Source organism: Elephantulus edwardii, unplaced genomic scaffold (assembly GCF_000299155.1).
Source record: "Elephantulus edwardii isolate Elephantulus edwardi_28Jun2011 unplaced genomic scaffold, EleEdw1.0 scaffold00251, whole genome shotgun sequence".
Classification (NCBI taxonomy): Eukaryota; Metazoa; Chordata; class Mammalia; order Macroscelidea; family Macroscelididae; genus Elephantulus; species Elephantulus edwardii.
In genome coordinates, this window is record NW_006400001.1 from 2,235,973 (window position 1) to 2,249,964 (window position 13,992).

Below are 13,992 nucleotides of genomic sequence, written 5' to 3' on the forward strand. Positions count from 1 at the left end.
AGGTGGTAGATTTAGCACACAGTAAGTGTTTAATTCATGCTTTCTGCATGCATGAACATATTTCAGGGCAATAAAATAATGTAAAAATATGACTTTGCATCTGCTTTCTTGTAAGAAAAAGAAAGATTAATCTTGTTTCCTCTTTCAGGATTGAATTTATCTGTGATACCAATTTAGGACTCTGAAGAACATTTGAATTCTGAAATCCACAGTTTGGTCTGTCTGACTTAGGGTAGATTTGATAGTTTCAGTAGACACATTTAAAATCTAAAATAAAGTGAATGAAGTAAATGTAGATTTTTGTCTCCCCCTACTCTGTAAACATCTTAAATAAATTTGTATGCTTATTTTTGTGGACACATGGTTAAAACACAGTCTGTACCTGTAAATTATAGTCTATTTGTTGTAGAACCTTAAAAAATTATGTTTGTTCAGATAGAAGCTAAAAAGTATGAATTCAGCTCTTACTTCGTAGTTCCTGTCATAATGCTTTCCTGTGGGAAAAAAATGAACAGCTGTGTCTGTCACAAATGGCCTTACCTCTGAGTTATGTGTATGTGTGTATATATTTTATCTTTCTTTTCTTTTCTTTTTTTTTAGTTTTAAGCTAGACCCTTGATGTTACTTTACTTGGTTTTCATGGTTTAATTTATTTTAGTTGATAAAGATTATTCATCACTCATTTAATTCCAAGGTTATCTATTGATTCTTTTCTCCTCATTTGGTATTTTCTGACATTTTGTGGTACTCAATATTGATTTATACAAAATCAGTCATCTAAATGTCCAGAGGAGCATCATTTACTTGTCCTCAGCTGTTTTTCTGAACTATTAAGTGGAATAGTCGTGTCTGTCGAGGTTGGTGGGTGATTTAAGGGCTGCAGGTCTGCCCCACACACATACTGCACCATGCTTATAAAAATGATTGTACACATTCTAAGATGAGTTCAATTTTTTGTGATGGAAGGTTCAGGTCTTTCCTGTAATATGTTAAGTTCATCATTTCATCATCAAGCCACTCTACAACTACACTCTAAAATGAAAACAAAATAAAGTCCACTCTGTAGATAGACCAATCCTTGGAGAAGGACGTCATGCTTGGGAGGGAGGAGGGACAGCACAAGAGAGAAGACCTTTGATGAAATAGAATGATTCAGTGACTAGGGTAATGGGGATAGGTGTGTCAGAGACAATAAGATTGGCACAGGAAAGAGCAGGCTTTAGGGATGTTTTACATAGGATTGCTATGAGTCACAGGCAACTTGACAGCACATGACAACAACAACTAACAACAGATAGACCTCTCTTCTGTAAGTTTCTAGCAAAGAGTTAGAAACAACCCAAGTGCCCATTAACAAATGAATGGATAGACAAGCTGTGGTATATTCACACAATGGAATATTATGCAACACTGAAAAACAAAGAACTCATGAAATATTATACAAAATGGGTGACCATGGAGGACATTATGCTGAGTGAGATAGCTTAATCACAAAAAGACAAATACTGTATAATGCCACTGTTATAAAACAGGACTGACTGGGGGGGTTGGGATAAAACTAAGGAAAGAGGGAATAAATAATGTACATGGAATTGAAACAGATGAGGGAGAGAACTGTATACAAGGAACATATGATTAGGTATTATTGGTATGACAAGAGTTCAGAATAAAAGCTGCCTAGTAAAGTGGTCTGGGTTGGGGTTGGGGGCTGCATATTACTCAAAGAAACTTTTTTCCAAAGGACAAAAGCAAATTTGAGGGAGGGGGAGCAGGGAGGAAAATGTGCAACAGTGAATGAATGGAAATCTAAGTTCTTCATAAACTTACAATAAGATCTCGATTTTTTTTAAAAAGAAAAAGAGATCCTGTACTGTGTATTTCAAAAAGGTTGTGGATTCTCCTTGTTAAAATGACAATGAATATCTTTAGGTTTGAGGAAAATCCCGAGATTCATCATTTCTAACAAGCATTGCTATGGAATGCTAACCTGCACACTTTGAGTAACAGGGACTCTGACCACCTTCCAAATAAACTGCTATCCTCATTTTCTCCTTTGTTGAAAATTAAAAATTGTCCCCGAGGTTTCTTTCACGTGTTTTGGTTGATTCTGGATGCTTTCCAGTCAGTTCCTTATGGGCAGGTCTTTGACATGCTTGAAATCGTTATTTTGGATATTGGGCTGATTTATCTCATTGAAGGCTTCCCTGATTTTTGTGAACCTTTGTTTTACTGATTAGAAGGCCCTTTGTCATTTTTGTTGTTATTATGTGCCATTGAGTCTCTTGTGACTCATAGCGACCCTATGTACAACAGCCCCAAACCCTGCTCTGTCCTGTGCCAACCTCACTGTTTGTGACACACCTGCTCCCATTACTCCAGTCACCGAATTGACCCATCTCATCAAAGGTCTTCTTCTCTTGTGCAGTCCTTCCACCCTCCCAAGCATGATGTCCCTCTCCAAGGACTGGTCCCTCCTTGCAACATGCCAAAAGTATATCAGGTGAAGTTTCAGAATCCTTGCCTCCAAGGAGGAGCCCAGTTTTACCCTCTCCAGAACAAACCTGTTTGTTCTCCTAGCTGTCCATGGAATATTCAACACTCTTCTCCAGCACCACAGCTCAAAGGCATCAATTCTCTTTCTGTCATCCCTAGTCACTCTCCAGCTCTCTGATGCATAGAACACAATTGTGAAGATTCTAGCCTGGATCAGGTGCACCTTAGTCTCTAGCCTGATGTCGTTACTCCTCAATATTCTAGAGAGGTCCCTGATGGCTGACTCACCCAATACAATTTGTCTCTTGATTTCCTGGCTGCTGGTACCAAGAGTGTTGATTGTGGAACCAAGCAAACTAAAACTGTTAACAATCACAATCTCTTCACCATCCATAATGATGCTGCCAGTTGGCCCAGTGGTGAGAATCCTTGTTTTCTTGATGTTGAGCTTCAATCCATATTGAAGACTACAGTCCTTGACCTTGCACAGCAAGCGCTTCAGGTCATCTTCAGTTTCAGCAAGCAGGATTGTGTCATCTGCATAGCACCGATTGTTGATGAATCTTCCTCCAATCCTCCTCACACAGCCCAGCATCCCGGGTGATCTGTTCTTCATACAGATTAAAAAGGTATGGATACAAAATGCACCCCTGGCAGATACCCTTCCCAATTTTGAATCTTTCAGTGTCTCCTTGCTCTGTTTTGATGATTGCCTCTTGGTTCAAATATAGGTTTCACATAGGCACAATCAAATATTTTGGAATTCCCATTCTTCTTAAAGTCAGCCACAGTTTGTTGTAATCCACACAGTCAAAACTCTTTGCATAATCAATGAACTACAGGTAGACATTCCTCTGGTATTCTCTGCTTTCTTCCAAGATCCATCTGACATTAGCTATAATATCCCTAGAACCACGGCCTCTTCTAAACCCAACTGTATATCTGGCAGTTCTCTGTTGAAGTGTTGCTTCATTCATTTTTGCATAATTTTCAGCGAAATCTTGCTTGCATGTAATATTAATGATTATTGTTCGATAATTTCTGCACTCTGTTGGGTCACCCTTCTTTGGAATGGGAACATGTATCTATCTCTTCCTGTCAATTGACCAAGCATTTGGTCCTCCAGATTTCTTGGCACAACTTTGGGAGCATATCGAGTAGGTCCTTTGCTAGTGAATGATAGCTCTCATGTTAGGGATAAATGACGAGGGAAGAGATCATGGGCCCCACCCCTCTTCTCTACATCTCACATTTTATAATGGCCATGAGAACCTAGTTATGTGTTACTCGTATATATACATGAGTGAGCTATTTCTTTATAATTTGTAATTTAAAAAATTGGGGAATGTTTAAAGACAGAGTCTATGTGTCTTTGAATTCATGATGTCTGAATGTATTTGTACCCGGAGGACCTTTGACAATGCCCCACCTCCTGTCATATTTGTTGCCATTCCTCTTATCACCATCATAATTCTTTGGCTGGTTGCAAAGAGCCTTCCTCTTGACACCAAATGGTAAAATAACTTGTGACAAAGTCTTAGGAGATAAAGCTTTAGGCTATACTTCTGAAGGAGTATTTGAAATTTCATAGAAAATGACAGAAAAGGTTTTCAAACTCAGTGATATTTTGAAAGTTGGAACTTTTTGCCCTAAGACAAGACTTGCTGGAAGACTTACCATGAGAAATTTCCACTATGCCTCCAATATGTAACGCATAACCTAATTTTCTTGCAGCCTGTGTAGAAAATCTACCTTCACATTCTACTCATTTAGTCTACTGACTGTGATTTCTGGTGCTTACAACTTAAGATGATCCTTAACTTGAACTCTTTTAAGCAAGTATTCTGTAATCCATCTCTGCTGTGCTTAACATTGGCTAAGGGCAATATTTTATATCTTTGAGTTACCTGGATGCCCAAGACATCAAAACTCAGGAACAGTATATAAACATACTGGAAAGTGAAATATTTTTTATAGTGAATCATGAAGAATGATTTATGGACATGTTCACCTGGTTGGACTTAGATTTGATTCTTTACAAATCAGCGACAGATCAATATGTGGAGAAAAATTGAGGCCCTCATCTATATGTTGTTTTTATTACAGTATTTTGCTTGAGGCTCAAACATATCAAAGGATACCAGACACTCTGGATAGAATAATCTCATTTCCATCAATAAAAGTCTGCTAAATCCTCCTTCTTAAAGGCAGTTGGTATTATTACATAGTTACAGAAATGCACAGTAACAACATTCAGTAATTAATTGGAGACTATGTGGCTCAGACTTATATAACATTTAATGTTTATAGTTGCAGTCAGGTTGTTTTTTATTTAAGTGATAAAAGTAGACTTAGGTATTGAAGTGGATTCTGTTTTGTGGTCTGGATATTTAGGTCTGTCTCATTCTATCTCTGTTCCTTATGGTAGGTTAAGAGATAGTATTTGCTGATTTGAAATTTTCTTTTTCGAAAAGAAAAATCTGATCATGTGTTGTTGTTCCCTGCAACACTGTGGACAGCAGCTCTGAACCATACCCTGTCCTGAGCCAGTCTCACCGATTCCAATAAACAAACCCCCAATTCCCCAGTTACTGTGTCAATTCATCTCATCCAGGGACTTCCTCTCCTGCACTGTCTTTCCACCCTTCCAAGCCTATGAACAATAGCTCTGAACTCTGCCCTATCCTGAACCAATCTCACTGTATCTGATATATCTGCACGATTACCACAGCCACTGAGTTAATCCATCTCATCCACGGTCTTCCTCTACCGCTTTGTTCCTCCACCCTTCTGGGCATGACGTCCTTCTACAAGGATTGGTCTCTCCTGGCCATGGGCTCAAAGTATGTGAGACGGAGCTTCAAAATCCTAGCCTCCAAAGAGAAACTTTGTTTTACCCTCTCCAAGCCAGACCTATTTGTTTTCTTGGCAGTTCACTGTATGTTCAAGACTCTTCTCCAGAATGTACTTATAGAAAACACTTCAAATTTTCTTAAAACATATAAATACATACTTACTGACCAATAGTTTGCCATGGCATCCAGACATTTTTCCCTAGGCTCCAGTCCCAGAATGAAATCTGGAAATCTTTATTATGTAATCCATATCTCCACATATTCAAGTTTTATTCCCTTTGACATGAGCAAGAATGTAAACATAATTACAGTCCAACAATTACGATGCCCAGACTGTTTAAAAATGTATGGTCTCCATTATCTGATTTTGGAAGCAGTAATGGCGTCCACTTCCTAAATAACATGCCTTTGGAACCTCTATAAACTTTGATACATTTGATAATTGTAGAGGGTCTTCAGGCCTTTTGTTCATAAGGTCTTTCTATGAGTCGTGCTTGACTTTAAAGCAATCAACAACGACAAATATCTGATAGCAATTTTGTTTGTTTTATTATGATAAAATATATACTAACAGACCTGCCATATCAACATTTTTTTAGTATGTAGTGACTGGTCACAATAGTCATGTTGTGCAACTCTGAAAACAGCCACTTTTTGAAAGCAGTTTTTACTTATTAGGGCTTTTCAAAACATTTATCTTGTTTCATAGAAACAACAATTGTGTTTCTGTTCAAACTTTCACTTTATAGATATTGGATGCCAAAAGAAAAAACAGATATGTCTTAGAGAAGGTGCAGCCAGAGGCAAAAATGATAAATCTAGGTCTCATATACATTGTGCATCTTACTAAGAGAGGCTATTTTTGGAATGGGAAATCATGCTTTAGAAGGTGGAGGGATGGCAAAGGAGAGGAAGGCCTTCAACCAGGTGCATTGACACAGTGACGGCAGCTTGAGTGTGTCAGAGATTGTGTGGATGACACAGGACAGGATAAAGTTCAGATCTGTTTTTCATGAGGTCCCTATGAGTTGTATTTGACTTGGCAACATCTAACAACAATGACGACAACATAGTTAAAGGAATAATAGCATTAATAGCCATAACTGACATAAATATGATTTGAAATAAACATAAATGACTCCTGGTAATTATACAGTTCAGATGGATGGAACCAAAGAACACTAATGTTTTAGAAAGTAGTGTTTAATAATCGCACCTTGCTCAGCTCCACAATCAATAGTCTTGGAACCAGCAGTCAGGAAATCAAAAGACGAATTGCATTGGGAAAATCTGCTGTCAGGGACCTCTCCAGAGTGCTGAGAAGTAACAATTTCAGTCGGCAGATTAAGGGGTATTTGATCCAGGCCATGGTCTTTGTGATTACTTGCTGAGCATCAGAGAGCTGGACAATGACTAAGGATGACAGAAGAAGAATTCATGCCTTTGAGTAGTCATACTGGAAAAGAGTCTTGAACACACCATGGACCACCAGGAAAACCAAAAGGTCTGTCTTGGAGAGGGAGAACTCAAGTTTCTACTGGAAGGCTAAGATTTTGAAGCTCAGTCTTAAATACTTTGGGCACTTGGCCAGAAGAGAGCAGTCCTTGGAGAAGAACATCATGCTTGAAAGGGGGGAGGGACAGTGCAACAGAGAAAGACCCCGGATGAGACAGACTGACACAGTAAATGGGGCAATGGGTAGGTGTGTCTGAGTCAGTGAGACAGGGCAGGCTTCAGAGCTGCTGTACATAGGGTCACTATGAGTCTTAAGTGACTCGACAGCCCATAACAATGGCAATTCCTAATGACAGGTACTCTGGCCATAATGCCACATGGATGCCACATGATGCCACATGGTTCTACCAGGAGTGTTACAGAGAGAACAGTGAGGCTTAATTCAGTTGAGTAGGAAGTTAGACTCCAAGGTTGTATGTTTGTCTGTTTTGTTGCTTTCTGAAATACAGTGATTGCAGGTGCCCGAGTTTCCTCTTTCAGATATGTCAGTCTTACAATGGAGTTGTGTTTTTTTGGTTTCATTTTAGTTCGTTTTGCTAATTTTGCTGGCTTATATGTTGTGTTTTTGTTTTCTGTTTTTCGTTGATTTGTTTGTTTTTAGTTATAGATTTAAGGTACACATAGTCACACATTTCTGATATTGTATATTGCACACATTATTGTCATTTGTGAAGCACATATTTGAAGATAAATTCCTTACTATGAACTTCTTCCTCACTTATGAAGTTGACCCACTCGAATACTATCAAAAGTGAGGGCTTTGAGTCTACCCAACGAAACCTGAGAAGAAAGGCTTTATCACTCTCCTGTCTCATAACAAGCTGTAGTAAACTATGGACGACTCTTCTTATTGGACACAAATGGTGACTCCATGACTTGGGAGTCAACTTGATCATGATTGGTTATTAGCTTCTAACTTAAAAAAAAAGGAAAAAGAAAAATCAGAAATGAAAATTTGAAGGGAAGAAATGCTCTCTTAGTGGAAAATATAATTGAGAAGAAATTTAAGTGGGGATAAGAAACAAAGTGAGTTGCTATGACTCATGCTCAGCTCAATGACAATCAACAACAACATGGAACAAAATTGACTCTCCAAGCTCATAAAAATGCTAATAGAGATGTGAAGTGCAAGTGTGTACAAAATTCTATATGAGCATTGTGTTTCTTCCATGTCTGAGGACTCCATGCATCTATGCTCCCCTTTCTCAGTGTTCTCAAGCAGCCCTGAACTTGCTTTTACTTTTATCCTTTGCAATGAATATCTATCTCTCGGTATAGAGCTTGGCTGCTGGGCCATCTTCCACCCCTCTATAACACTGTGCAATGCATGGTTTAACTCATATGAAAAACTGGTATTCTCTAATCTTTTGTTTCTTAAGATGAAGCATTAACCTGCTTTTCTTCAATAAATTAAATATATTTTTAATGTATTTAACTGCCTACCTAATATTTTATGTATATTTCCCTCCCCTCATGTTTCTATTTTTATATGTAACTTTTTCACAAGGCAAGTGGTACAAATTCTAAAACACTTTCCATGTCTTAATACTTAGCATATTCTTGATATGCTACTTATCATAAGGGAGAAATAGTAAATAAGGGAAAGATTTCAAATTACTGAGCAACATGAATTTGACATGAATTTCACGTGCTGTAGGCATTTTGACCTCCTTGCCACAGACCGACAATCCAAGATGAGGGGTACAGAATGCATATTGTTTATTCTAAAGCAATAAAAGATAGACCAAATGTATTTATGAAGTACTCAGTTTTGCCTATTAAAGATTATAATCTAACAATATATTTCACTTGATTTTATTTCTAATTCATTCTATAGGTATTAGCACTTGCATTTGAAGATCATTAAAAAAAAATCTCCTGGCAGTATCATTGAGCAAACTTAGTGGGTGTTATATTAAGAAAATTTGGAATAAAAAAAAAATAAATAAATGAAGACCCAAACCGACATTGCATTCTTGGGATGTCAGTGATATGATAGGAGCAGCATACAATCCATACTGCCTTTCTGCTTTATTGCCACAGTGGAACCTTCTTTTAATACTAAAAGAAGATTGACAAAGATAGGAAGTGGATTCTTTCTTGATGGCTTGAATTTTTTTAAAAAAAGGAAAGAAAAAGTAACACGCTTTAATAAACTCCTGCGTTCGTGCATGTTCTCGTTATGTTTACAATTTGGAGACACGCATTTTGTGTTATCAGCAGTGAATTCATACCGAGCTACATTTATTATTCAAGGCTTCATTTTGCCTTCATTAAATCCCTTGCTAAGGGGTAAGTAGCATCAAAGTCATGCTAATCTGAGCTTGCATTTGGAGGAGTGACGCTGCGTTCTTGAGCACTTCTACTCCTTCTTTTAATAAATTTGTATTTTAGCAGCATCTATTGGATTTGCTGCGCTTAGCAATGCTATGATATGAGCAGGGGAGAAGGACCACGGCTATACAATATGAAATAGTGGAGGCTGAGCAATGTGGTTAGCACTGGGTAGGCTACTAATGAGAACTGTTACTGAACACTTTCTTTGCTTGTCATATGTTCACTAGATCCTTTGCTTTTGGCCTTAAAATTTTGTGTGGTAAAGATAATGCTTTTGTCAGAGACTTCTGGAGTAGCAAAAACATTACTGGAATTTTTTGTAAATTTTTGTTTTGTTTTTCATTTATATAGTGCCTGCTTGTGGATTCAGCTCAATCCCCAAAGTAATTTCGTTCTGTTTTGGTTCATCCAATAAGAAAGTGTATCCTATCAACACATGTTCTAACATCTCTGCAAGAAACACCAGTAGAAAGAGAGTGGACAATAGCCATCATGTTGCTTGTGTTTGCCCTGGTGACTTAGTCCCTAGGGAGTTGCTCTATTAACCCAGAGAACATGCCACTCTCATGATTTGAAGTCACCAGTGGCTCCATGGGGGTGGGGGAGCGGGGAGAGATTTACTATTTAGAAAACTAACTAGGGACTCAACTGTGAGTTGAATCTGACTAAACAGCAATCAGTTCTTGAGGGAGTCATTGATCAAAACCTGTCATGTGGCAATACCCAATGGCTAAAAGATTGTAGAAGTACAGTGTTGTTGCGTGTCTGAAAGCAGGAGGGAAGTGGAACTTGGTGACCAAACGTAGTGCCTAACAGAGGTAATCATGCCTTCTTTACCAGGAAATTCCAGTGGCCTAGTGGGTAAAGTATAAAATGTGATATTGGTCACCCATGGTGGACAGTGTTTGGTGGAGCTCCCCTATTAAAACAAGCTTGGAAGCAAGAGTGGCTTCCACTTCCTAAATGGCTTCCCTCTGGAAACCCTATGAACTTGGAGAAATGAAGAAAGTTCATAGAGTTGTTATGAGTCACCTATGACTCCATGGCATTTAACAATAAGTGGGTAAATAGTTACACTGCCAACCTGAGGGCAGGTTGTTCAGGTACACCAGCTGCTCTGTAGGACAAAGGCAGTCTCCTGCTGTGCAATTTACAGTCTCTGAAAACCTGCAGGAAGGTTAGCTATGAGTCAGATCTGACTTGATGGCAATAATTTAAGTTATACAGATGAGGAAACTGAGGTTTAGAGAGGATGTGTCACATGTCGCTGTCCATTCGCTGGCAATGAACAGTGACACCCTGATGGGGGTAAGCACGATGGAGACACACCACTCTGGAAGCCATTCAGAGAGTCGATCCAGCTCAATTTTTATTGAGGGATACAGTGTACTTATATATGAGTAAGTAAAGAAGAAGACAAGATAGAGTGGGCTTGAAGATGTGGGACATGTGGATTGGAAAGGAGAACCCTAGCCTCATGTGGACTACTCCCAGCTCAACAGATGTGGCAGCCGTCTTCCCAGGTGGCAAGTTTTCTGAAGCTGGTACAGCCAAACACAGGAGAGCTTTCTGTACCCTGTATTAAAGGCTGCTGGGAGGCTTGCACTTATCTGGAGCTAGGTGATCTGTCCTGGCCAGAGGCCCTCCCTTCCCAACATTACCAGAGTTGCCTAGGGGCAGAGAGCTAGAAACTCGCCCTAAAAGAAAACAAATGCATTGGTATTTAGTCCATTTCAACTCCTTGCAACCATTTAGAACAGAATAGAAGTATTCCATAGGATCTTAGCAGTATTCATGCTTATTGGTTACTGTGTGATATGTAAGTGCTGTTTTGAGAAATGTGGTCAAATGAAGTATGTTGCTTCTATTTGAAGTAGCTATTTAAGCATTCTCTTGCCCTTTGATGTAACCTTGCAGGACAAGACATTGTTGGGTGTGTATGTTTGTGTGCTTGTGTATGTGTGTGCTGAGGCCAGGAGGATATGGAAGTACACATAGGAATACTCATTTCTAGAATGTACCTTCACACTTTCTTCCTCTGACATTCACACCAGAAATCCAAGTACCATCTCTTGTCCATTGACCCAGGGGTTTGATTGTTCTTGATCTTGGGACTCTGGATTAGCTTATATTCAACCTCACCAGTTGCCAGCTGTCCATATATAGTTCCATATATCCCAAATATGTCCCCGTGCGTATTCTTCATGCCCAATCCCTCATCTTCTGGCATGGCATTTTCTCCACGACAGTCGGTCCCTGATCTGCTCTCGCTGCTGCTTGGGTAAAGGCTTGCAAGTGACAGCCAGCGCGTATCCTCTTTGTGCAAGCAGCACCCGCAATGGATGAGACCTCTCCCAGACTGGATGAAGACTGGAAAAAAGGACTTCAGCGAGAAGCAAGCTGGCCGGTAAGTGACATCCTCAGTTGAAGATGGGACCCAGATCTCTCTGAATTCTTGCAGCCCAAGCCTAGGTAATCTGTCTAGGCTGGTTTGCAAGGCTATATTATCTGCATGTAGGAGCATTTATGTGGGGAAAGACATCATTCGTTTCCATTTCTTTGTAAACCATGCAAATAAGATTTCCAAGTGAATTTACTCTAGATTCTTAAGCAAGCTAATAGGGTTTTACAAATCTATAGATGTTGCTAAATTTATACTTTCTTAATAAAGGCTCTTGAATTAAGAAGTTGCAGGTGTTTGTCAAAGGAAACATGCAGATTTGGTTTGTGTGAGTACAAGTTCATTGCGATATAAAAATTTAATACAACACCTGTCATCAGACACACTCTATGGTGTTCTAGTAGCTTGGAACGAGGGGTTTGGTTTTAACCCATTTTAATGAGGTGACCATTCTTTTAATGCAGCTTGCATACCTTCCTTATTTATGCTGAACTCATAATAGGTATAAGCTTTGTGATATGCCGAGAGTTCAAGCTAAAGGATTCATTTTGGTGTAGAGGCAGTTTTCATTAAGATATGCAAAGCAGTAATGTTTGTATGTTACAATACCTATTTCAAATTAGCAAAATTATATGCTCCTGTCTCGTAAGCTGCCAGCTGAAATCCCTTCCTAAATCCTATTGAATGGCTTTGATTACTCTTCTTCACATTACACGTTACATACCTCTAATGCATATTTTTATGCAGCCACTCCATTGCCATTTAATTAGACAACAATACTGAAGAATGATGCCAGTGCCTGTTTTCTTTACACACACACACACACACACACACACACACGCGCTCGCACACATATATATAGCTGGCTGACTTTTTAGGGAAGAAAGAATATTCTTGTACATGAAATATTTCTTATGAGAGATGTCAGATACCATGAAGCTGTGATTTTTCCATGTTGTCTCTAGCACAAATATATTTTTTTTAAAAAAAAAGATATGGTGATTTACAATGTGTTAGTTTCCAACAACAGTTTTTGAGAGTTTTTGAGAAGTCTCCCTTTTAAAACAAATAGGGGCCTAGTGGCAAGAAGCTGCACTGCAATCCCAGAGGAACACGGTTCGAATCCACCAGATGCTCTTCTGGAGAAGGAGGCGCAATATCCTCCTGTACCAGTCAGATCTGATTTGACGGTACACGTACACAAAATAATAATAAAAAAAATTAATAAAACAAAAAGGGAAACATTTAAGAAGATGTCATCTTTGTTTTATAACAGCAATTTTAGTGAAACTTAAGACTGGTATTGGCAGATATGTTGCATTCTAAACATTGTGATGGTAAATAAAAGAGCATTAAGTGCACTCTTCTCTAGGATGTCATCAAATTGGAGTTCTCTACTCGTAGCCAGGACATTATTTAGGAAGTGGAGATAGATACAATATACTACCTGTGTGCTGCCAAGAGGATGCCATGTGGTGGCCCTGCAGGAGGTCCACACACATCCTTAGATCCTTCAGGATGTGGCGATGTGACTTCTGCGTGAGTGTTGCTCTTTTGTATGAGCATTGCTCTTTTGCCTTTGCTGTATGCATTGTCTTTAGGAAGTTGACATCTTTTATAGGTCGTCTTCATTTCATGAGGAGATGAAGGGAGAAATGATATGAGAATGGGGTTCAGATGTCTCTGTGAATGAGACATGTTTCCAAAGCATGAAGCATGAAGTCCAAATGTTTCTGTGGGAAGCATGAGTTATCTCAAGGTTTGTATCCGATGGACCTTTGACCTAGTCTAAAATGGTAGAATGTGAAATATTGTCTGAGCATCTTGTCTTCAAAGATGAGGTTGTGCACAGCTGGTCGACTCTGTGGTTCCAGTTGGGAGAATTGAAACTCCTCTTTCAGTTCATGGAGATAGTGGTCAGGAAGAGGGGTGCCTGAATATGATGGGATCCAGACTCTTGATTTTGCATGACACTGGGTGGAAAAGAGGTGATAATATGTAAGTTATTTTCCCACCTCCATATCTCTACCATTATCTACTATGGTCACCTGCTGTCACCACCCTTTAGTCATCTATATAGGCCCTGCCTATATAGAATCACCCTGTTCCCATGAACAGTCAAGATATGATGGGGGGGGGTAACTACATAGGATGAAGTGAGTTTGTTGTGGGAGTTACTTGTTTCAGCTATTCTTGGTGGTGGAGACAGAAGGCAAAGAGCATTTAAAATCCAGGTGTGATGAATACTGTTTAATTTGTTTTATGCATGGGAACATTCCTGAGCAGTACCAGTCCAATACTTATTTTCCTGCTGCAAACTCTCTTTGCCTGCTAACCTGTTATTGAGGTGGAGGTGGAGGAGCAGTAAGGGAGAAGAACAGAGGCAGAGAG

At 39.1% G+C, this 13,992-nt stretch overlaps 1 protein-coding gene across 2 annotated transcripts in view; it reads left to right on the plus strand.

Annotated features, from left to right (window-relative positions):
- PPARGC1A (peroxisome proliferator-activated receptor gamma, coactivator 1 alpha) overlaps positions 1–13,992 on the plus strand; it is a 1,278,036-nt gene that overhangs the window by 710,457 nt on the left and 553,587 nt on the right. The window contains exon 2 of one of the 2 annotated variants that reach the window (XM_006899274.1): positions 11,450–11,607. The exons of the other annotated variant lie outside the window; for it this stretch is intronic. Coding sequence (XP_006899336.1) covers positions 11,539–11,607 — 69 coding nt within the window. The 5' untranslated portion in view covers positions 11,450–11,538. The remainder of the gene's footprint in view (positions 1–11,449; positions 11,608–13,992) is intronic. 2 annotated transcript variants of the gene reach the window in all.